The following is a 26,075-nucleotide window of genomic DNA, read 5'->3' as shown; positions in this document are numbered from 1 at the left end:
AAGTGGATATAATTGCGAAGGCTACTGCAATAGAAGACGATTACATTCAGTATACAGACGCCGAATGCATATTACTGTTAGGATCCAACCGGTACATGGACACACACACATAATCTTCCTCACTAAAAAAGCTATGAGTTTTGCAGGTATTAGGAGCATCAATGTCTGTGTCAAGTTTCTGCTGGAGGTGATCACAAAGATGTTTCACTGACGAGGTAGATACCTTTGACATGCTGGTATTGTTAGAGAGTGAAGCACCAAACTCAGTACAATTGTCCAAGCTTGAAAGTCTTAAAACAAAAAAGCTCTCAGTGGAGGTAAAGAAAAAAAAACAACAATAGAGAATCACCAAAGTCGGTATATTACATCCTCTGGGTTAGCTGGACTGAGCAACCCACCAACATTGTTATCCCTATGCCACCAGCTGGCAAGGCTGAAAAGCTAGAACACTTCCAGGTATGGGCAATATCTTTTAATCTACCTATCTCGGCCACTTTCTTCTCTGTGTGAGGTTAGAAAGTGGGAGAGACTCTGGCCTATTCGATTTTGCTCTTTAGCTGCATTGCCTGCCACCCCTGTCCGTTTAGAGTTGAGGCATCGTCGTCGAGGAGATTAATAGTGTCACGGTGCCACTGTCACTCACACCCCTCACCCTCAGCCCCCCTACCTGCAGCTTCTTCCTCAGCCTCCCCTCTTGCTGTATCCCTCTCTGGGAGATGTCACTCACTATATGGCAGCAATTACTCACCCCCTCTGCTCGTGTTTGCGCCGCACACACATTGTTTCCCTATACTTCGCTTTACACATGCACCAACATTTGGCAACATAGAAACTATAATTAAGTCCAACAATTTAACAAAAGTTATTCAAACACGTGTGGCGCAATATACTAATGTTTGTCAGGAAAGAAGGAAACAACAATCCTCTCCCAAAGCCTGCTTATTACTTGAGAAAAACAGCTTTAAGTATTTTTCTGTCTAAAAATGCCCAGGGAGCTGTCAATGCAGGAGGGGGAAAAAAAAATAAGTTTCTCTCTGCTGGTTGCATGTTTCTATCTGTGCAAATGTGTCTGTCTGCAAGCGTTTGACATTTTAAACACTAAAGTGCCAGCCCTTGAAGTTAAAAGATGCTAAAAACCTGTTAGTACAAGGGCCTACACAATATAAAGAGACAGGAGACATAAAGAGATGGAGGGAAAAAAAAAAAGGAGACAACAAGTTGGGGAGTAAACAATTGCACATTTAGGCTCTTACGCTTAGCTTCAAGATCACTGTTCCCACGGGGCTGTTCTCTGGCACGTTCACCACGTAAGTCGGCTGGGAGAAGACCGGGCTGTTGTCGTCGATGTCGGTGACCTCGACGGAGAGGGTCAAGGTGGTCCGTCGCGGGTCAACCGCCCCGTCAGAGGCCTCGACCACCAGCTCATATTGGCTTCTGAACTCCCGGTCAAGCGGCACCCTGGTGTAGATGCTTCCATTAGCGCCGATTATAAACAAGTCAGGATGATTCACAATCCGGTAGTGCACCTGGCCATTTACTCCGGCGTCTGGATCCGTGGCCTGTGGAGAGAGAGAGAAAATGATCCGAGGGCTCAGTTTTGGGAAGACTGATGATAATCTCCTAGAAATACGCAAAATATTAAAACCTGGGCAGCTCCTCCTTGTGAATTAACTGCTTAAATTAAATCTTTAGTTTGGGTGATTTGTTGTGTGATACTAGTCATTTTTAACCAATCACAATTCAATGCTGCCAACCTCTTAAAGGAAGTAACTCAACTACAATGACCACAATTGATTGCAGCAGCGTATCTGCACTTGTTTGAGCGGTTGTCTGCACCGACGCAAGCCGAACAGAGAGACAGTGTGAAATATAGCCGAGATAGTCAGATGGAAGCATAATAGTCGGCTAATGTTATGTTAAATGAAACGTCGATAAAACGTCTTCAGCAGACCTCTTTTTTATTCTCGAGGCTGCTCGAGCACCTGCGGGAAACATCCAGAATCCATTTACATGCGGTTTATCAATAAGAGAAGAGAAAATAAATATTCACAGAGATAGGGCATATGAATAACAGATTTAAAAGTAAAATGCATAAGCGTTTCAAGGCAAACAGCAGCTGTTGTGAGTTTGATCCATTACATGATCCATTAGAGCTTGGCTTTATCTTAACGCCTTGCAAATTTACAGAGGTTTCAAGCACAAAGCCGCGTGAGCTACAGTGCCAACAGCCGCGCCAAAATAACTCTCCGACGTCTCATTTCTTGTTCTGCATATTGAGATTAGAGTCTGCCACAAACTCATGAGTAATCATTCGGGAGTTCAAAAGACCAGAACACCTTTTCGTGCAAACTCTGCATTTCATCAAGGTTAAATCGCTGAATGCCAAACAACCTTGTAGCATCACACGTGTCATTCTGTAAATAAAATAAAAACAGCAAAATAACAACTTGTCGGAGAAACGAAGGGCTACAGAGAGGCACAGGGTGATGCTGTGATGATCCAGCAGGGTTAGAATAAGTTGCATCACAATTTTCTAATTCCTGAGTGGATATAATTGTGTATCTGTATATGTGCAGGCTTTAACTCAAACCCCCTGTTTGGTGGTAATTCTTTGCTGTAATTAAGAGACAGAGGGAGGAAGGAGAAGACAAAAAGACACACCTAGATCAAGCTACATTTCATCTGTCTGTTTGGCAATAATTTCTCAACCTCAGTGCAAGTAAGGACAAGGAAGCAACGGAGGAGGAGGGGGGGAAACTGGCCGATGAGGAACAGTGGAAGCGAGAGGAGGAGATGCACACGCTCATACGGTTGCTAAAAGCTGCCTTTAATTTGTTTCACATGGAGTGCCTGACAAATATTCAAGGCCAAGGCTAGAAAACTGGACCTTAGCATTAAGCCTTTTGCAAAACAGACACTGCGGTTTTCTGTGGGGAAGGATGGGGGGGTCACTTTCCCTGCAGTGGCTGAGAGGCGCATAATTACACACAAAACAATGCATGAAAGCAGCCTGTGAGCCATGAAATACAACACACCCTGCACATGTCCTGATCAATCATCAAGGCTTTATTGAGAGCGGATTAAGTCAGGCACACTGACCAGGGCAGAGCTGCACACAAACATTTAATCTTATTGATGACAGGACATTCGATTTTAATAAGACGGGTGTGTCTTTTTTTCTTTTTTTTCAAAATCATTTATGGCAGTAATTGAAATGTTGATGCTTATTTATTGGTTTTTCTACATCATTTGCTGCTTCCCTAACAATTTCACCAAACTGAAGTACATCATGTACAATATGTGCATGTGGGTCACTTTGTGTCTGCAGTGATTACAAAACAACAGAAACATCCTTGCCTTGTAAGAGGTGCAATCCGAATATTTCACTGCCAATAAAAACAAATATTAACCGTGCATATTTCTGTAGCCTTCATTAGATAAAGTGCTGTTCCAGCTGCTAGCCCGACTTCTTTGCTTATTTTCTACTTCATGTCTAAATCCTGATAACATTAAAGCGGTGTTATTTGGAATCTTTGACAGCTTATTTCAGCCAGGACTCAGGGGTTATTTGGTGATGTTTACTAGCACAGATCTCTGATTGTAAGATGGTGGGCAGCGATTGTGGAAGCAGTGGAACATCCTGCAGGTAACGGTGGTTGCTGTTCAAAAAGCAGGTTGAGCAGGTGGGGAGGAAGTGTTAAAAAACAGGCCCACGCAGAACTCTAATATACGGTACCTGAAAAATGTTGTCTGCTTTGTGTGCTGCCAGTTTGGGTTCAGAGGTTGCTGTATTTTTTTTTTCCCTCCACTTTGCATTCACAGAAAGAACATATTCATCTTGCTTTGGATTATTAATGCTGAAACTTAAAGTTCAGCCTGAATTACCCACTTATGCTGCATGCAGACTGATGGCTTCCTACTGCCTGGGTACAGAATCTTTAAACACAAATTTAAGCACTGATGCCTTCCTTTCAAAAACCAAAAAGGAGTGTGTGCTAAACAAAGTGAAATGCATTGTTTGCATACGTCTCGAGCCGTCAAACTCACAGTATCAAGGAATCTGCATGGAAAGAAAAATAGCGTGATGTTCAACACCCTGTCCAATTAGCAACAATCTTACATGTTGCTTCCATGAAGTGTCTGACGCAAATGCTAATCAATTTGTCCTCCGGTCATCTGCACACTTAGATTATGGCTCCCTGCTATGAGCAAACAGAATGCGCTTATATGGTGGAGGATTTGTCAGTCACAGAACAAATGACTCTATTAGCACAACCAGCATTGCTGTCAGTTCTGATAACCTTGTAAACCATCTCCAGTCTATGTGTGTAAAATAAGAACAGGTGGGAACCAGTTCCAATTACTGTAACGGTAATCCAAAATGCTTTAAGGCTAACATTAAGCTACTTAATAGCATTATGCGTTTGCACTGCACTCATCTTCTCCGCTGGCAATTGCCTGGAGCTTTGTGGTTGGTCGTATTATTACTCCCGCCCCGCAGGTGAGTTCAAGGCAGTGGAGGAAAATAATGAACTGATTTTTGAATGTAACACCCGATTTGAATGTGAAATACTTTGGTAGACACAAATAGAAGCTTAATTCTGGCATCTCATCTGTCACTTGACTCTTACTTAGCGAGTCACGTGACAGTGAGCTGCAGGCAACTCCTTTTGCAGGGATAACATTTGTTCAATAAGACCAACTTACAACACACATGCACTTGCACAAAGCTCCAACAAAAAAAACAAACCAACATCACAAGCTGGTATTCAGACACATGGAAAGAGAGCTCGAAGCAACTGAACATTTTGTCAGCCTATCAGGGCGGGTGATGAAACACGGAGAAATAGGCGGTGTACGTTAAGTGACGATGCTCTGGCTGCACAACTTTTTTTTGCGTTTCTCTTTCAACGTTGACACATACATTTTGGCAAGGTTGTCAATGTCAGGTGTGTCCCTCCAGGTGTGTAACCTCAGCAACATGGTTTTCATCTCAGATAAGCTCTATTATTGATTAACAAGCTATACATTTGTTCTAGCTTCTTCGCCGCAATCTCAGACTGTTGAGTCTGTTAAATATTTAACACTTCTCCCTCCATATTTCTGTGTCAAATTTATCTTTGGATGCGTCGGCACTTTCCTGATGACTTAATAAGATTAAGAAGAGTTAAGAAAATGTTAAAGTGTGACAAAGTGGCATTTCATGTTCCTCATATACGGTTACATGTCTTCATAACTGAAATAATTTATTAAACTAAGAGCCAACAGCTCTTTCAGAAAATGAATAGTTTATCTGCTTTGCTCTTTGCCTGCACCTATAAATACTACTTTAGAGGAAGATACTCCACAACAACCTTTTAATGTGTTATCTATGTTATAGGTCAAGTGCATTTACATTATTTTTCTATTTGGCTTTTGCCTTTATTTTGTCAGACCAGTGGAGAGAGACAGGAAAGAGGGGGAGAAGTATGGGGAAAGACCTGCAGGAAATGGCTACGGTAGGGAGTCGATCCCCTGGCCGCTGCATCGGGGACTATAGCGCCTGTCTGCGGGCTGCCATTTTATTCGGTTGAGCTACCGGGGCGCCCCAGGCCAAGTGTATTTAGAAGCCTCATCCTGAAGGCCGTGCTCTTGACAAATACCGTGCTATGAGCATGATCTCTTAAAATGCAAATGTGTTCACCTTGCATGGAAAATGAGGAAAATAGAGGGATTAGGTGAACATGATAAACCAGGAAGAAGCTAAAGGATGTTCCAAAGAAAGGCTGCAGGTGGAGGCTAAACAGAAATGCTATGGCATTGTGGCTGCTTTTGGTATGTGTGTCTTAAATGTGTCAATTTTCAATATGTCGTACTTTTTTTAATGTTGGTATATCTCATTCTCATGATTTACTCTATGTAAAGGGGAAAAATGAAATATAAGGGACTATGAAGTTATACAACAATGTCAGTGTGGGAACAGAAAAGGGTTTAAAGCTGATGTGGTGGATAATAACTATAGGAATAATAGGAAGATTTTTATCTCTCTGCAGTCCATCCATCCATCCAGCCAGCCAGCCATCCATCCATCCATCCATCCATCCATCCGCTTATTAGGGGTCAGGTCAAGAAGCAGCAGATGAAGCAGTCCATTTTAGGCATCCCTCTGCCCAGCCATGCTTTCCATTTCCTTCTGGGGGATCCCAGGGCGTTTCCGGTCGGATGAGCTATGCAACCCCTCCAGCGAGCTCTAGGTCTACCCTGGGTCTCCTTTCAGCTGGACATACCCAAAAAACCTCTAAAGAATGTCGCCCAGGAGGCATCCTAATCAGATACCTGAACCATCTCAACTGGCTGCTAGCGACTCTACTCCGAGGGAAGACATTCAGCTCCTTGTATCAGCGACCCAGAGCTCATGACTATAGGTGAGGGTTGGGATATACAGCTGACCACATTTGTTTCTGACTCCAAGCACTGCTTCCACAAAATCTAGGAGATCTGTTTCGGTTTATATTCCTAAGGCATGTCAGAAGTATGTTTGTGTTATGAGCCATTAGGTATTATTTTCAAAATAAGAGCAGAACTTTTAAATCTATTTTTAACCACTTGGATGTCAGCCCAAAAGATTGAAGAGTATGTGCTCACGACTTTTACTCTTGTTAGAACTCCAGCTGCCGAACTCAGAATGGCCTGCGGTTTACTTGTTCTTTGGAAAGGCCGCTTATAAACTATTTGTGATATAAATGCATGAATGAGAACATGGAACCTTCATTTTTTTTGCTGTTTATTTTAGAGGGTGGTTGAAAAGAGAGTAACGAGTCAGACATATGAGGGCTGTCTACAGCCTGCAAATAGCAACATTAGTGAAACTCCATGTCCAGTATATGGGTCTGTCACATGACCTAATATACTGGAGGATGATCTATCCATCCATTCATCCATCCATCCATTCATCCATCCATCCATCCATCCATCCATCCATCATCTATACACTGATTAATCACTAGGGTTGCGGGGGGGCTGGAGCCTGGAGGATGATCATATTCTCTAATCTGTTTTAACTATATGTAGGCTGTTTAACCCCTAATGACCTAAGTATCATAGATACAATAGAGCGTGCTCACCGGCTTAGATTTCATTGAACAGTGTTATATTGAATACAAATCCCCCATACCTTCTTGATCAGCTACAGCAGGCTAAGCCGTAGCCTCTCTATGTGCATGTGCATAGAGAGCAGGATTGTGTTGAACTAAGTATTTTAATGTACTTTTCTTGTCAGTCAAAAAAAAAAAAAATGCAAAAAGCACAGCTTCAGCTCAAGCTGGCGAGGTGCCAGCTGGGAAAAACCCTCCAAAGCAGGACAGAGGGAGCGAGTCTAAGCCCCAATCCAGCTGCTGGCTACATTTCTGAGGAAATATTTTGGAGTGAGACTGAAGGTAGCTTTACTGCATGCAAACACTGAGCTTCCCTTCATATGTCCTTTTGTCTTATTTCACACTTCATAAACTGCTAGCATTTAGTGGTAGCCCATTCTGCCACCCTCTAAAAAAATGTAATGGGATGCCTGATGTTAAAAGTATATATCCTGACAAATGTGATTGATATGCGGATACCCATTTACCCTTGGCAATAACTGGAGTTATTTGTTTGCATGACAGGACAAGGAGCTGAAATGGCAGAAAAATGAATACTCTATTCTAAATGTACTCGATCACTTTCTAAAGTAATAGCAGATTCCAGCCAAACACCTTTATATCCACCTAAAATAGAGATGAACATATTTTGGAGATAGCAACACTTCCTTAGAGATGTCAAGCAACTGTACATCAAAAGTGTAGAATAAAAATGTAACTTAGGACCTTAACAAATCACATCATTACCTCACATCGGACCCGAGTAATTGTTTTGATTTTTACTGTTTCCACACTCAGATCATTCTCCCTCTACAAGGTGAAGATAAAACACAATGCATGATCCTGTAATAGCGCCCCGAATCCCCATTCAAATCCCTCAAAATGTATTATTGGCCACTATTTAGGCATAAACCCTGGACTGTGCTGCCACACTGTAAGCATGTGCTCTCTGTGAAAACTCACAGAGGATGTCAGCTATCATTATTTCATGATTAATACACTGACAAACATCAGGCCAATTAATCTACAACAGCAATTAGAAAAATCTGGCTGCTCAGCGGAGCTTAAACCGCAGCAGTCAACAGGGAAGCAGCTCTGGGTGAGAAATCTGTCCAACAAGATCGACCATGCTGAAAAATGCCAGGTAATTTTAAACGGGCAACAACAACGGAAACAGAGGTACAGTCATGACTCAGTGGCCAGTAAAAAAAAACACGTTTGCACGCAACAGTGAAAAGAATAAATGGGATTCAGATTCAAAAAAGGAGGACTGTGTGGAAGGAGGGAACAGAGCAGCGTATTACTGTTAAAAGAACAAATAGATCAGCGTTCCTTTGGAAAAGTACACTTACCCTGACTTGGCCTACAAACAAATTGGCCTCTTCCTCCTGTACGGTGAAGTTAGTGGACATGGTGAGGTCAAAGTCAGGGTCATTGTCGTTGACATCAGTGACGACGATGTTCACAGTGGCAGTGGATGTCTAGAAGAAAAACATAAAGAGCACAGTTCATTCTTAAAGATCTGAAAGGTGATAGATTATTATAAATGTGGGTAATTTCTTTGGAGTACAATGTGGAACTTTTAAATTATTATGTGTGAAAGAAAATTTTGAGACCAAAAAAAAATTTAAAAAAGAAAACCAGGGAGCTGTGGAGAAACCGCACAGATTAGCAACTCTGAGAGGAAACTTAAGCTTCCATGATGCATAAATGGTATTTTCTGTCAGAAACCTCTGAGTCTCACCTCACCAGCTTATTCTGCCAGAAAAAAAAAAACTTAAAATGAAAGAATGAAATCAACGTTTGCCGACTTTTGCCTATAAATCAGCAATTCTACAGTTGTTCTAGGTTCTGCCTTGGTTGGTTGTTTCAGTCTTCTTAAAAACCTTGTTAAACACATTTGAGACTGATCACATTCTTATTTAATGGTACTGGGCGATGGTAAAGAATCTAAACATCTGAAGTGCCTAAAGCTTTCGCACAGTTTGTGCCCATTATGTTGCTAAAGCAAAAGAAATGTATTGCCAAACAGAGCGGGGGTAGTAAGCTGTAGTTTATTTCAGCCTCTTTTTGCAATAATACTCTGCACCAAACTCTGCAAAAAAGCACTGTGAGATTCATAAATAATTTCTTGTTAAAGGAAAACTTTAAAAGCCATCCAGATGTAGGAAGAGAAGGATTTTTTTTGGAACAACAGCTCTACTGAAAATGTTCAAAAAAGAAAATAAAACAAAACAACAACAACAAAAAAAAGTGGAACTTTCAAAGTCATGAATATCCAAAGACCCTTTAGTGCATTAGTGTTGACTGCTTGTTGATTTCCCAGACAGTGAGCTGGATGATTCAAGCTTGTTTCATTCAGATTTCCATCAGTGGTAATGCAAAAATAATTTGTAATTCCAAATAAGTAAATAAATTGTCTTTAAAAGCAGTGCATGGCTGTTGAAGACACAACAGCAACTCTGCTTTTCAAGTAAACTCAAAATGCTTAAAATTGGCATAAATAGATGATGCACCATAACACATGACTCATCAAAAAATATTTATTGATCTTCTGTATTCTAAATAGAAGAAATGCATTGACAGTAGCAACCAGAAGAAATCTGTACAAGCATAAAATCAGATCCATCAATGAATATTTCACTCAGAAACAAAAGATCTTCACCATGGTTCCAGACTTCAGTTCACCAACAGCGCATGTTTTATTGCATTAGATGATCCCATCGCTGTAGACTATGCTCCACTCATTCCATTATTTACTCCTCACACTGAAGTGAATCCTACTTGTATGTTTATTGTGCAGGTTCAGTGGTTTTCTGGGTTTCTCAAAGCTCATGGGGAAATTCCGCACAGCGTCATTTGAGCTCCTCATACCTCTGCAAAGCCAAGGTGGACCATTGTACTGCTGTTAACCTTCAAACAATGACACGGTACACACACACACATGAGGCACTTCTATAAATCAACGTGGAAAATGGCTGAATATGCACAATCTATAATCCTTCACTGCCATGGGACGAACATGTATGCAAATAATGCTGTAAATGGCCTCCTTTGGGGGAGGAAGGATGGGCGGGTTGTGGGAGGAGTTGGCCCTTGCCAGAAAATATACTTCCCAGAAGACAGCTATTTGAAGTTTGCCCTGGCAGATGAGGCGTTCGGCATATGTCACGAAGAAAATGACCTACTTAATGTCACCTTCATCTCACTGTCCACTGGGAAACCCTTCGCCATTGTTGTTCCTTTGTTCCAACTTCAGAGACGTACATAATCCGTCGCTTCATGTTCGAATTGAAGTTGCAGCCCATCCACGCCTCCGCTGCCATTCCACTATTTAAACCGAGATGTAAAAGGATGCAGCTCACCATCAGTGTTGTGATGGGATCTACTTATTTTTCATTTCGCAGAAGAACTGAAGCCAATTAGTGTCTCCATCCTGGCGTGGGTGTTCCTTATCAAAGCCAAAAAAAAAAAAAAAAAACAACCTACCTCCACGGACACAAGTGTGATTAATGAGCCGCTATTATTTATTTAACATAAAAAAATGGAGCTCTGTGAAGTCTCGTCTTCTGTCCTCAGCGTCTGAAAGATTCAGAGGTGGCTGATGGTGCTTTCCTTTTAAGTGACAATCCTGACCAGAAGACATGTTGCAGGGACTGATATGATCAGCCTGTTAGGAGTCATGTACTCTCTCCGCTGTGGGTAATAAAAATTTTATCCGGGACGCCGGGGTGAGTTTTTGGGGATCTGAGTCTGCTCGGCTGTTTGATTAAAGCTTCTACGGCTGAGAATACAAATTGTGAATTTATCACACAGATGAGCACAGTTTGTTTCATGCAAGAGTAAAAGTTAATATTATGAGGAAAAGTTTGCATGTGTGACTGTAGTCAGAAAGCAGCAGCACTGAAGGGATGGCGGGCGGGGGGGGGGATGGCTTGCTTCGCTCCTTGTGTCAGGTTTCCATGGTTACCAAAGTTCTGTGCTAATTACACATCCAATTCCCTTGTGTCCCCATCCTTTTCCCTGCATCTCCTTTCTGTCCTCTCCTCCTGCGTTTATTTTGATCCTTTACACTCTCTCCAGGCTTCAGTGCGGTAACTGCGTCGCACAAAGTTTCTCACCTCCGCGCTCATACAAACCTTTACCCCTCTGCCTCATTCAGCTTCCTCCCCCGATGTGACAGCATTTCTTTCTGGCTGTGACATTTAGCCAACACAAGTCAAGCCAGTAATTTACTCGGTCAAAGATTTTTTTTTTTTGCACACACAGATACACACACAAAAATATACAAGCAAGCCGTGTCGGTTTGTACAACCCGTCCATCACTATGAGGACAAAGAGCAGCAGCTTGTCGCTACCTCATTCCGGGGGGTCAAGCCCCATCTTACATGGTCTGTATTTGTTTGCGCTTTTCCCTCTGACCCTGTCACTGTCCATCTCTCCCACCACTCCCACTCTAACTGTTACACTCTGACGGATCTCATATATCGGGACACACCAGCTTCTTATAACTTGCCTAACACAATATGTCTCCCTGCCAACAGATGGAAAAGGAGCTGTAGAGCTGAGTGTTTATGAGCGTGCAGGTGAGGGGGGCAATCAACATCACTCTTGTGACAGCTCATCAGCTAATGTTCATTACCTATCACACACAGCATCTTAAAAAGGAAACCACATTTCACCTCTGCCTCGGAGAGAGACAGCTACAAAAACTGAGCCAACTGAGGTGAAGTCTAATTAAATTAAGATGGTTTATATGATTATCAGCTCTCGGTGGGAGACGGAGCAGCCAGCGTTCACTTTCGGTTATGGTGTCTGCTGTTTCTAAAGGCTAAGTTGCAAAAACAGCTCTGTGAATGTAAACACTCAAAGGTACTTGTGATGAAATTGAACGGGCAGCAGCTTTTAAAGGTGCACTCAACTGATTTTACACTTAAATATCAGTTTACTGCTCATCGTTGGTGCAACTGAGCCCCTGACAACGGTTGTATAATGTCTTCTGTTGCTCTGGAGAACGACTGTCAAAATAATAATTATGATATGGTGTTGACACGATGTCTTGGATTGAAGATAAATTTATAATAGAAAGCCTGCAATGAAAGGCTTATTGAAAGATACTATTGGCTGCATGATGGAGAATACAGTGTATACAGTATAGTGTATAAGTATTGTGAGTATAGCATCCACTGTTCTTGAACTTGACTCATAGACGAAAAGTGTTGTTTTTTTGCTTTAGTGTTGATTATTCTTTCAAATGTTCTTCCAGTACTACTTTAAAAGGTCAGTCTCTGCACGGGGAGTGTACTAAACACCTCTATGTGTGTTATTACTGTTGTCCTAATTTCATCCAAGTTATACTCTGAACAATCAGAGACCAAAAAGATCAACAATGATTGTTGTGGTATGGCACATGGGCAAAAATTATGCCACTAAACTTTATGTTTTTGTTATAATTTCCAGATTTTACTTCTAATTTTACACATGTAGTTTTTTAGGTCATGTTCCCAACTGTATACTTTTTTTTTATACTTGAAGTACGTACTTCAGCTGTCCTCACAAAGTACGGAGCGTTTCGTGCAGTATTCATACATGCTTCACCACAAAAATGCACCTTAAACTTTAACCGTTGCAGTCTGTAGTGTGAAATGAGCTGTCATCTGTATGCCTGCTCTCAGTGGCTCAAGTTTGCTTCTACTTGCACACAACACCACAACATATGTGACGCAGAGGATTGTTGGTCAGAGTGGCCAGAATAGGACGCTGGCTTAAACCAGACATTCAGGTTTTTTTTGGAAACATTAGATTTGACATTCTAAATATATTTTTGGCATACTATATAGTATAGTAATATAGATATTGGAACACAGCCTTTGGTCTTGTTAGCCTGAAAAAACTGTCTGGGAGCGTTACCAATATAACCGCTGAGTGGCAAGACTTCCCTATCAGGAGTCTGGCACAATGCTATCTTCTTTTAGCCAAATAAAACAACACATAGCTATTTGATATAGGCAAACAAAAACTGTCAGATAGCTCAAAACACCAGCAAAATATGCTTTTATCATTTTATGTAAAACAGAAAATGTAAAAAGTCATTATCAAAACAATGCTTACAGCTGCATTACACATGTTAGTAAAAGGCTAGCTCAAGTAGTTCTAACTTTGCATTTTTCTTTGCCAAACTTAACATTATTCCAGGGTAGCTATTGCCAGCTCTCTCCTTTCTTGGTGAGTCACAGTCACTCTAGTTACAATAAAAGCCAATGACTAATAGGTTGACAGACCTGAAAGTTACTTCAGATGAATACACTTGGGGAAAAAAAAGGCTAAGTCTTGTCATTTGTCACGCAGGCTCTTATTTTAATTTCCTAATACTACGTATGGGCTAGAATGAACAGTCAATCCTTATTACTCTGGTGCAGCAAAAACTAAAAAAAAAAAATGGTGCTCCTGACCTCTAATGCTACCATAGATTTTATGAATCTGTGACAAAATTATAGTGTATAAAACCCAGTCAGTTAAAACACACTATTAGATTTTCCAAGTTAATGAAGCACTTGGGTTCAGTGAGCCAAATGCAAGAAAATGATCTTATTTGAGCTTAATGTGCTCTAAATGTTTGGAGATCATTGACCCTGAGGAATCATGCCAATAGTTGTATAAAAAAAAAAAAAAAGGGCTGCATCTCACCCCTCCAGGGTTCCCGTCGGAGGCTGTGACAATCAGACGGTACTGATCAGTGGTCTCTCTGTCCAGAGGCTTTCCCAGAAGCAGAAGGCCAATCCTGTCGAGAGAGAGGTCACAGAAAACACTTATATCACTGTTCTAAAGGACACACAGCTTTAGTTTGAATCATTCCCCTGTTGCATTTTTTGTGTCATATGAAGAAAAAGCATCCATTTAAAGAACTTTGTCCAACACTTTTGAATATTTTATCCCTGATGCAATAGAGTGTGACGGAGAAGACTGCATTTCAGAGTTTATTTACTTCCAGATTTGACAGATTTATAAAACATGGTTACTGATCGAAGAGGATGCGTTTAGGGCATAGAGCAGGTGGGAGTTTAAATGCTCCCACTCTGTCTTTCTCTCTGTGTAGCCAGTCTCTAGCTCCCAAAGCACACGGACTACTGACAGAAAGATTCATGTTTTCCTTCTAATGACTGCAGCAGACACAGCGACCCTCCTGCTCGTTCACAAGATATAATTTGGCACTTTGGCATTCCAAACACAATATGCGGATGCATCCCAATGCAGAACACTGAGTTATCTTTGTTTGCACACAACACGTGAGTGCAAGCGCAGCCACACACAGGACAATTTTACTGCCGTACTCCACAGAGGCTTCCGCCTGAACCACAAACGGATGGAAAGACGAATGCATCTGAACGCAGATTAATGCCATTCGCAATTCCCTGCTGTCCCCCCCCTCCCCGCTTCTTCACATTTCTAATTTAAAGCTCCTGTGGCCAATCAGTCCAAGCAGAACCGGAGCGCTACTTCCCCTCCTGCCTGTGCAGCCCAAAACGGTTCAAACTATAGAGGCTGATTTTGAAATCTAAATGGCAAATTAATGAAATCTTCATCAATGTCGTCTTTTTTCTTTAAGCACTTGTCCCTGATTAGAGTGAGCACACGACTTAGACTCCACCACACCTGATTATTGGTGGTTCAAGAGGGCAAACACAGCTTTCTAAAAACACCATAAAAATGCAGCACGCCATCCTGCACCGGCTGCTGCGCTCATGTTTATTTATACATAAGCAGGACAGGAGAAAATAGCCCTCCCCGTACGCGGTGAAACTAAAGGTACAGGAGGCTTTGATGTGAACATGCTGATGACTGTATACATTGATAACTGTCGTAATTACAGCGATAATGACAATGATTTTGATGGCAGCGATGCTGACAAAGATTAGAATGACTAATGCTGCTTAGCTGGCCTGGGGAGTTTATTTCTCACTACAGCAGCTGGAGTGCTGGACTACACTTGAGCGGTTGGGTCTGAGTGGTTCACTGATCATGTGCGATAGCGTCCTGCCTCCTCTCCCCAGCCAACACAAATGAAAAGATGTTGTCAGCCATGTGGGACACTGGTAACAGCACCACTTTGAGTGTCAGTGGTGCAGGTTAGAGGCTATCCATCCACAAGCAGCCACTTTTTCCTTTTTTTGCTCAGATCGTGCCTCGATATGTTAAACTGGGCTTGATACACAAGGCGTGGCTTCCAGGTGAATGTTTTACCTGAGGGCAAGTTTGATGAGATAAGACACAGAGGTAAGTTTCTACCTCGCTCTGCGGCATTAATTTGTTTCTTGCTTCTCATTTAAAACCGACTCCGACCAGCAGATCAGTGTTTGCTTTCACCGGACAGTAAGAAAAGCATATTCTTCTGAACTCCTTTTCTGTTTCAATTTCACTTTGAAGCGAGACAGTCGGCTGCCGACGGGAACACACTGCAAGTATCAAAGTTGGCATGGCCTTAGGTTAGCTTAGGTTTTTGACTTTGACTACCCAGAATAAAAAAAAACCAAAAAAAAACCCTTTGGCTTCAAAGATGATGCCGTAATCAAACAAAACTAGGCAGGGTGGTTAGAATAACAGGGAGATCTGCAGACTAATAATCTATATTAGACTTCTTCAAGATTGCAATAAATGCTGTTTAAATTGCAGCCGGTGATTTGAGTCAGATCTGAGACTGATATTTGAGAGTAATATATTGACCAAAACACTATTTACTCAGTTGGAAATATAACAGCTGAAATGATCCGGTCACTTCTTTCCGGTGGACAATCTATAGAAGAGAGACACGCACGAGGAGTTGTAATGGTGAGTGAATATGAAGCATTTCCGCCTCCCTCAGGGGAACCTGCCCCATTTATAAGGAGTTCTAGACCGGGGAGCTCATTATTCAAACAAGCTGGATTGAGCCAGCCCCATATGTAGCCTGACTCTGAACACGCAGCAATGCAAAAAAAAAAACTCTTCGCTGAATAATATTGGAGTTCTGAGGGTTGAAAAACGAGGGCTCCGTATATTGCACACTCATCAAATGTACCAGTTAATAATTTTTTGATTTATCATATGCTATATCAGCACCTGCTTTAAGTTACATTATTGACAGGCTGCTGAGAGCGTGTGATGTGATCGTAATATTTCTGTCACCCAGAGAATGCCCTAAAGGAGAGCGCGTCTATTTATTTTCGTAAGATTTCTGTCATATCTGGTTTAGGAGATTACAGCAGCAATGACAACAATAGCGGTCTCTTGTTATTTGAATTGTGTGACCATGCTTGTGCTTAACACTATCACTGCGAAACCATAAAATAAACATCCTTGCATAAGAAATAAAAACAAACAATTTCAACACTGTGGGGCAGATTCAGCAAAAACAAAAAAGCAGGGATAGTTTGCTGCAGCACAGCTTGTCCGTACGGTGCTGGGAGACTGAGGATGCAGACAAAATAGGCTTTAATCAATTAGTTGGGAACGTGTTTGGCAGGGTCCTGCATTTTCAGCCTCCACATGTCTCTTCTCTCCATATTTGCTCGCTTATTTAATGGATGGAAAAAGGCACTGACCACTCTATTATTATTTTTTGTTCCACACTAGTGTTTGAGTGAGGTGCTTTTTTGTTTTTTTTTAAAACGCTGACGCTAATCATGAGATTAAAAGTCCCTCTCTGGTCATTGATTTAACCCTTAATACTCATCTCTGTTTATCGCAGTTACATTAACATGGCTTAGATGCAAATCTATACCTTGGATGTACGGATCTACATAGTCTCTGCCTCTCTCCAGCTCACTTACCCTAGAAATCTATCTTATGCTACACAGTGGCAAGGTGTATTACTGGAGTAATTAAGCCATATATGTGCGAGTTGGAAACTGCCTCAGCCTGCAAGGTGACAGGACTGGCTGTTTAGGTTTGTTACATATGAAACCTCAGAGGTCTGAATCCACGGTTTGGAGCTGTTCAGCGGTCTACTGCAGCTACATGGTGGAAATACTCTGCCATGGGTGTTGACTGCTTATTTCACTCATGAGATGTATTCTAGCATATAAAAAAACACCATATAGACATGCTAACAAGCTTAAAAAAATGATCTCAAGCTAAGATATTCTAGTCCCCAACATCCAAAACAGCAAGGCTGAGATGGCAACGACAGAGAGAAGTCCTAGAATCTCCATCTCCAGTCATCAAACAAAATATTATTTTACATTATTGTTTGATTTGATTTATTCTGAGCTATAAGACAGTTCTGCCTGTCAGCTCTGAGTAGGTCTGACATCACTGGTAAAAATTCACATCTCTCATTGTTTCCATTCAATTTACATCATAGACTACAGCAGACATGAAGGGAATTCTGATAATATATCCATCCATCCATTATCTATACACCGCTTAATCATCACTTGGGTCACGAGGGGGCTGGAGTCTATCCCAGCTGACTTAACATAAAGGCAGGGGACACCCTGGACAGGTCACCAGTCTATCACAGGGCTACACTTAGAGACAGACAACCAAGCACACTCACATTCACACCTACGGACAATATAGAATTACCAATTAACATGTTTTTGGGCTGTGGGAGGAAGCAGAACCCGGAGAGAACCCACTGCACAGGGAGAAAACTCCATGCAGAAAGATTCCTCACCTGAACGCGAACCGGCGCCCTTCTAACTGTGAGGCAACGGTGCTAATCACTGAACCACCTTGCAGCCCCTGATAATATATGACAAAGGCATTTTCACCTAACAGAATTGAGCAATATGTTAGTATCTTGCAAATGGTAACCAATCACAAAACTACAAACTCTGAGATGTGCTTAGTTATATAGTCAGACTTAACTGATTCTTTAATTAATTAACAAAGATATATGTTGGCTAATGAATCTGACCAATCACTGACAACTTAGCATCCATCCTCCACCATCACAACTGCACATCTCTCGTCCTCTCATTCCACCATGGCTCCCTCTGGTAGTATCTGATCAGACAGAAGCTAATGATGACAGACCCTGACTGTTTTGTTTGAACATTCTCTTCCATGGTCATCACAGTGAAGGACGCTGTTCTTATACTTGAGACAAAGACAAAGCACAAAAAGTTTATCAAAGACTTTGGTTGTTATGTAGCCCTTTTGTTTGCGACTCTTAATTTGAAAGTTCAATACAGCTTTTGACAAATCAGCCACCGTGCACAAGAGCTTTGTCTTGTTGTTTAACATCCTCAATAAACTCTCAAACTAATGTCAGCGTTAGTGAAATTGATTGCCAGGAGCTTGTTATTTTTGTTGGACTGAAGTCTAGCAAAGCATTTGGTGTTCTTTCATCGTACCCCTTTTATCTTGTTTATCATGCTTTTGGGAGAGAGGTGAGAACAAACCACATATAGAAAAAACAGAATATTTACAGTGTTGTTTACCAGTAACCTGCATGCTGCTGAACTTTGAGAGGAGAACCATTCACATGCCCATCTGTGCTTACGTTTCAGAGAGGTTGAAGACATTCTGAGAATCCCCACTCACAATGTGGTACGTGATCGGATCGTTTTCTCTGTCTGTGGCCTGGAGGAAGAAAAAAAAAGAAAAAATAACAGGAGTATGAAGGTCATATGTGCCATGAAAGCTGTAAGGTACAAGACAGGACAGTTGAGCAGCGAGGACTGGAGTGAAAACAAGCATAACGTATGGTTGACAGTGAAATGTCAGAGGAGGAGAAAAAAAAAAGAAGTGTTGTTTCCATTGTCTCATTGTGCACAAAAAAAGCCATCAGTTTCAAAACAGCATCCTTGTGTGAGTGTACATATTTCTAGGCTTGTGACTCACCTGCAGATTGAGCAGAATAGCCCCTATCCTCATGGCTTCGCTGACTTCCAGGCTGTAGGTGGAGAGAGGGAAGCGTGGGGGGCTCTGGTTGTTGGGTGGCAAAACCTCAATGTAGACTGTTGTGATGGAGCTCCTGGCAGAAAGAAAAGCACAAATCCACTGACAACATTAGTTTCCGTTTGACAACCTGTTGAGCGGTACTGATGAACCCTTGCCCACAGCTCGGTGAAAAATGTTCCGAATATATAATTCCACATCAAAGGTCACTTGGGAGGATTTATGACTACGGAAAAGAAAGAAATGAGTTTTTGTTGCATTTTGGTTTCCTTTTCTGGTTCAAGGTTGAGTTTCTTTTTTTTTTACCTGCTGCGGTATCAAACACAAAACAAACCTCTTGGTCATAATTTGAGAGGTGTCATTATTATTTTGTCATTATACTAACAGTGTAGCCTTTTGCATCTTGTTGAACTGTTGAAATGTATCAATGCCAATCTTTGTTTGACTCAGTATAATCAAATATGACCTCTTCAGTGACAATATCTTCTGCTTTGTGCTGAGATCTGAAATTCTTTGCTTTTGCACAAAAAACAAACCTTTGCTCTTTAATCACATGTTACAGGAGAGGCAACGTATGAAACATCTCATGCATTCACTCACAAAAGCTCGTCAGTAATGCCATTTCTTCATAATTCTTTCTGGGTCATTCAGAAGCTAAAATGTGAAGTATTTCTAGCACATATTGAATTAAATAACAGCGATAAAGCAATGCATTCTGGGTGAACAAAGCCCCTGCAACTTGAGGAGACATAGAAAAATGTAACCAACAGAATAGAAGTTTAAAAAGTCTGTTCTTTAGAAACAAAATAATACATTGCATTATTTACGGGAATATAATAAAACCCTGCGATGTGCAAGGTCAGTGTACCTTCTCTGGGTCTCCGGTGCGTTGTCAGAGGCCTTGACAGTCAGTGCGTAAGATCTCCCCACAGTTAAAGTGACACCAGGCGCCACAGTGATGCGTCCGGTGCGATTACTAATGATGAAATCTCCTTGAGCACCAGCCAGTATCTCATAGGTCACCAGACCGTTCAGTCCCTCATCAGCATCCGCTGCCGTTAACTGAGAGAAGACAAAGAAAGCGATACGTCACACACTTAATCTGTGTATTTTCTGTTGGCTGTTTTACATGAAGATTCCCAGGCTAGCAGCAACATTCCCACTGAACCAATCAAGCGAAAAATATTTCTCAGAAACGAGTCGTGACTCACTTCAACTAGGATCCATTTGGTGCTCTGTTATTATCAAAATGGTTACATGACATTTGTTTCATGTATAGAAAAAAAACAAGTGGTTGGCATTTAGCTGAAGGTATACATGTTAGTAGCCCTGCAAATTGAACCGACTTCATCGCTCGTGACTCCAGTTTGGTGACCTTAATGTTCAATAACATTCGGACTGGATGGAATTAATAGCATGTTTACTTTCATATACGATGGATTACAAAATTGCGGAAAGACAGCTGCCGGATATAGCTCTTTTGAGAAGTAAGATAAAAAAGAAAGCATAATATATAAATATATCATTTCTTTCATGCTCTCTTATCAAATGAATTAAGCAACCACCAATTCCTTCAAGCCAATTATTTAGGGCATCCCGCTGCTTGTAATTATGAGCCCTCGTGGTGTAGTTGGCTTCATATCTTTAAGGCCTTGAAACTTTAATCCAAGCTTCTCCGACCTCCTTTTTCATGCTCCTGACGTTGGAGTAAAAGCTGTAGCATCAAATAAGCAGCAGCATCCTCGGGGGGCCTGCGGCTCTCATAAACGGCTTATAAAAATCGGTTAAGCGGTCATACCAGACACTCTGTGACCCCTGGCCTCATTTCAGGCGGGGTGAAACGGCTGTTTTTTAAAACCGATTAAACTTGACCTTTTCCAGTGTCTGACATTTTTTTCGAGAGGCTGTGCTGAGAGGACAGATCAACTGAAAGACGAAAAGATCATGCTCCGACTACCAAATGAGAGACAATGAAATAACGGAACTCCCACATTTACTGCAGATTGGGGTTATGAATTTACACTTTGCCTTGAATGCATTTTTATACATTTCTTGTATTTGTGCATAGATGGTTTATTTTATTTGCGGTCAGCTTATGTGTGCACGCATACCAGAAATGAGAAAAGTGAATCATGACCTTTAAATCCAGTGCACTAATAAAATCAAAACAAACATCAAACCCAAAAAACAATCATCTTAATCCATAAACTAAATCAAAAATGAATAAAATGATGAGGAAAAAAAAAGCAAAATCCCTTCCATGCAACATGAAGGACTGATAAACAGTCACCACTGATGTCTTCCATTATGAATCACTCAGGTCTGTGCAGTGAAGATGGAGATAAAAACATTTTTTTCCTGACTTGTCTGTCATGACTGCAGATGAGATGAAGGGAACTGTTCCAGGGGTTTGCCTGTCAACACAATGCACTGGATTGTTGTGGTGATTTGCTTTGAGCGTGAAACAGTGTGTGTGAGAGAGATTCTGTGTGATGGGGACAAAGACGGAGGCGTAGAGCAGAGTGCCAGAGCAGGAGACCAAAAGCGAAGGAGAAAGGCAAGAGAATGATTGTTGGATTGATTACCTGTAGTACTGTCTCCCCTGGCTGCATGTCTGTAAAGACTTCAACGCTGTAGGAGACCTCGGCAAACGTGGGCGTATTGTCATTGGCATCAATGACCAGGATGTTGACAGTTACTGGGCTGCTCTGCTGGACGCCATCTGATGCCACCATCTGTAAAGCCAAGAAAGAGAAATATTTATCGTCGCTTTAGAAACTGAAGACAAGTTAACAAAGTCCACTTGCTCAAAACAAATCACAGACAACTGGTTTGTGAAGATTTTTGGATTTTTTGGGGGGGCTTTGAAAAGCAAAAAAGTGTCAAACATCAACGCGTTTTTACCACCACAAAAAAACGTCACTTTCACTTTTGCACATGTGCATTCAGAAAAGCCTTTACAGATAAGAAGAGAAGAGCACTTGTACAAAGCGTGCCTAAAGGACCATTTGCAAACTGAGCACACTACATGTTTATTTGTCCCTTGCAGCTCAGATCTCCACTACTTGGCAAGGGAGAAAGAAAATGGACTGAGCAGAACAACAAATGAAGTGCAGGAGAGAAGAGATCCAAACAACAATTGTGGCAGCAGCAAGAAATACATGTTCCAGTGGGGGGAAATTGCTTCTCCCCAAAAAATTTGCACTCAGCGCTGAAATGGAAATGACATGCCTTGTTGGTTATACTGTACATCAGGAGGGTGTCTAGTAGCAGCTAAATATTTACAGTGAAGGTGCTGAACAGAAACACACTATAGCATGAGGGCTTTTGTCTCCTATCAGACTGTGTTTCTGTTCTCCAGCCAGTCGCAGGAGAGAGACGCCAGACAGTTTCTGTTAGCCAAGGGGGGGGAAAGCCGATTTGGATTTACTGAGTCATCCAAACTGTATGTATAGACACTTATACACATGTGTAAGTACTGACTAATGTAAACAATGTCATGCCTGCTTACTCATCCCTCTCATCCTCTGTCACACACACAAACAGTAAGCGCACAAACAAACCATTAACATAATACTGTTTGAAGGCTGATATCTATCTAAATTGGATCTGTCTACTCTCTCTCTCTCCTTCCATTCTACGGTACTTGGAGTAATTATAAAATTAATTTGATGCTAGCATTTACACAAAGACAAGATTTCCGTTAACAGCAATCTCTGAAATGACATCGGTTTCATAAAAGCAACACCGCTGCCTCCAAGAAGCCTCTGTGCGGTTATCTCGTAAACTTTATGTTTACAAGCTTTTAAGCAAGAACTCAGAAAGCTTTGCATTCATTTAAATTGTGCGATAATGCAACCAATTTAGATGATTGCTCCAAAATGCCACGTTCAGTCTTGTACATCAGTTTGACCTGCTTCATCTCCAAAGCTGGAAAAAAAAAACATCTGACTCACCGGCTGAGCTTATTGTAAAGAAGATTGACACCACAGCATGCTGTGAAATGGCAGCGAACGCCAAAGTGACGTCATGAGTCACTTTGTCCTGCTGACTTTTATCGGCTAATTTAATTTATATCAAATGTGTAATGTACTTACAGTTAGGTCACTGGTCTTTTAGCAGCGCTTGGGGCTCAGTATAATCACCGTGCTTACACGTGTAAAACAATATCAATAGACTTGGAGCCATGGTTACTTGTGTAAAGCGTCGATGAAAAACAAGCTGTTACACAGCCTGAGTAGACAGCTGGATAGATTAAAACATAATCATAGCGGTCCTGCCAGATGTAGATAGCACGGGTGACTTAAAATTTTTGCTACAGCACATTCTGTATAGATAGCCTATTAGTTTATGGTAATGTATGACTGATGAGTTTCCTGTGAGAGGTAGCTCATTGAAGTGCAGATGAGTGACAAATAAAAGGACAAAAGTGGCTACCACATGCTACTAGAACAACTTAAGTGCACCTTGACACTACAAGTTTCTGGCACTGTAATCCATCCATCCATCCATCCATCCATTATCTATACAGCACTTAATCCTTACTAGGTTCATGGGGGCTGGAGTCTATCCCAGCTGACTCAGGGTGAAGGCAGGGGACACCCTGGACAGGTCACCAGTCTATCACAGGGCCACACTTAGAGACAGACAACCAAGCACACTCACATTCACACCTACGGACAATTTAGAATCACCAACTAACCTCAACATGTTTTTGGACCTTGTGGGAGGAAGCCAGAGAACCCGGAGAGAACCCACGCTGCACGGGGAGAACATGCAAACTCCACGCAGAAAGATTCCGGTGCCCCCACCGGGATGCGAACCGTCGACCTTCTTGCTGCGAGGCAACAGCGCTACCAACTGCGCTGGAACTCTAACCATGTGGGTTTTTATGATAGCGCCGTCTAACGCGTCAGTTCAAAATCTCCCATCAGTGTTCATTTGGGTTGAGATCTGGTGACCCTGGAGGCTGAAGCCTATGATTCACATCATTTTCATAGTCAAAGAATTCTGTTACTTCTTCTGCCCTATGGATGCCACTGGATCCCTTCACTGTAGGGGTCAAGTATTTTCGGACTGTTCTCTTAGTGTATGCCATACATACACTTGCCCACTTGTTTTGGTCATGGTGAAGGATGACTCATCTGACCATGTTACTTTTTTCTCCCTACATCTCTGCAGACCAATGCCATTAGTTTTTGCACCACTGAACTCTGACGCATGTTCATTCATCTTTGTAATGCCTCCATTACAAGAGGTTTCTTCAGTTCTGAAGAAGCCTTTTGGAGGAGAGGTGAAATGTCTCAAACAACCTAAAAGTGAAGTCCAGATGCTTTTTACTGAAGCTCCAAGGAGAATTCCTCCTCAAGTGACTGAGAAGGACAAAGCAAGATGTGATCAGACTACGTGAACTTGAGCAGTCTGTTGCCAGTTAAATGGACCGGTATATTACAGTAGGCTTGCAGAGAGGAAATCCTTATTTCAAAGCTAATTGAACATGCTTCAGATGTAAAGACGCCTCTTGGATGAGAGGTGAAACATCTTCAAGAAGCTAAAAGAGAAACCCTTTTTACTGAAGCTCCTTTGTCATCAAATAGCTGATGTCAATTTCGGATGTCTTTCTGACAGATCCTAATGCAGATGTCACTTTAGTCACCGTTCCTAATGAAACATTCGCCAGTTGAGCAATCTTTGTGAATGAAGCTCCTGCCATCCGTCTCGCAACAATAAACCCACTATCAAAGTCACTTAAATGTTTTCCTCTTGTAAATTTGATGCAAAATCACAATCAACCGGGCCTGCTTAGCATTTTTAATCATCCATGCCACAGAGCATGATTAGATTAGATTAATTACTAAATTTTAGCATGCAGCGCAAATGGATTCATTGTTTCTAGACTCACTTTGTGGAAGATTTTCCCATTAATTAGTCACCAGTCTCTATGTATGTGCTCGTGTTAAATTTACTGTGTTTAATCAGTGTAGACAAAAAAATAATAAAAAAAAATCAAGGTAAACATTATTCATGACACGACTCATCAAATGTTCTTGAAAAACTACTTTTAGTGGGGAAACATCACCTCACAGCAAGACAGCCTTGAATTTTTTATTTTTTATTTTCCCAGTGAGCAGTGAACTGTATATGGCAGCTTTGTTGGAAAAAAACAAAAATCAATACACCTAAAACACCATAACCCAAAGCTTTGTGGGTGTTAAAAGTTCAAGACAGTTCACACAGCTTCCGTGTTTCTTAGATTCTAAGCACCCTTTCGTGTTTTAAAAAAGCATGAATTTTTGATGAAATTCAGCTTATGGTCCGGTGCGTCTGTTTACAAGACTTTCTGGAGTGCAAGGGACTTTATGTCATCTGCTGCTGTGTCAAAGGTGCAATATGCAGGATTTTAAATGTAGGATTAGTATAGCAGCGAACACATACCTTCTATGTAAAGATATAGTTCAACAATGGCATGCCTAGAAGAGGCTGAATTCACACTCCTCTGTGCATGTTGTAATCCAAGCCTACCTTTCGGCAGCCTGTACGGCAACACATGTATGTTAGTGCATGTGAGGGCCTCCCTTTGAAACTGTTAGTGCTCCTCTCACTTATTAACAACTCCCTCCCCTCACTCGAAAAGCAAAAGTAAAGTGTTTAGCCTGTCCCCCCCACAAAAACAATGCATTTATGCAGTGTTTGTTATTAAGCCTACCTAATTCATGTGCATTAGCTCAGCGTGAGCCTCTACTGCAGGCTTTGAGGCCCTCGGATGCTACCCGCCACGTATCTGTTCCGCTCTAGTCTCTGTTTCCACAGCTGCTCTTTGTTCTGGTCCAGTGAATTGGGAAAACAGACACACACACAAAGTTGAATAGACGCAAGCTGAGAGACGGCGTCGACAGCAACTTATAAAAGCTGTTCACTTAATTTTACGACGTGAGCTAATGGTTGTGGCTCGATTATTTTTTTTTTGTTGATGGACACATTTGTTCTGGTTGTAAATGAAAGTGAAGTGAGATTGTTTTGGTCTGAGGAGTTGGTGCTTTAGGACATCTAGTGGTTCTAAATGTCGCATACAGCACCTTT

The 26,075-nt window shown here is 41.5% G+C and overlaps 1 protein-coding gene across 1 annotated transcript in view; it reads right to left on the bottom strand.

Annotated features, from left to right (window-relative positions):
* Positions 1-26,075, bottom strand: part of LOC103355668 (protocadherin-15) — a 212,537-nt gene that overhangs the window by 60,359 nt on the left and 126,103 nt on the right. The window contains exons 14-20 of the mRNA XM_008279539.1: positions 21,581-21,730; positions 19,864-20,057; positions 18,939-19,071; positions 18,598-18,677; positions 13,800-13,893; positions 8,465-8,593; positions 1,254-1,559 (exon numbers count right to left, since the gene is read on the bottom strand). Of these exons, the coding sequence (XP_008277761.1) occupies positions 1,254-1,559; positions 8,465-8,593; positions 13,800-13,893; positions 18,598-18,677; positions 18,939-19,071; positions 19,864-20,057; positions 21,581-21,730 (1,086 nt within the window). The remainder of the gene's footprint in view (positions 1-1,253; positions 1,560-8,464; positions 8,594-13,799; positions 13,894-18,597; positions 18,678-18,938; positions 19,072-19,863; positions 20,058-21,580; positions 21,731-26,075) is intronic.

Source organism: Stegastes partitus, unplaced genomic scaffold (genome assembly GCF_000690725.1).
Source record: "Stegastes partitus isolate 25-593 unplaced genomic scaffold, Stegastes_partitus-1.0.2 Scaffold163, whole genome shotgun sequence".
Classification (NCBI taxonomy): Eukaryota; Metazoa; Chordata; class Actinopteri; family Pomacentridae; genus Stegastes; species Stegastes partitus.
Note: the sequence above shows the minus strand (reverse complement) of the source record. Positions and strands in the feature narration are given on the sequence as shown.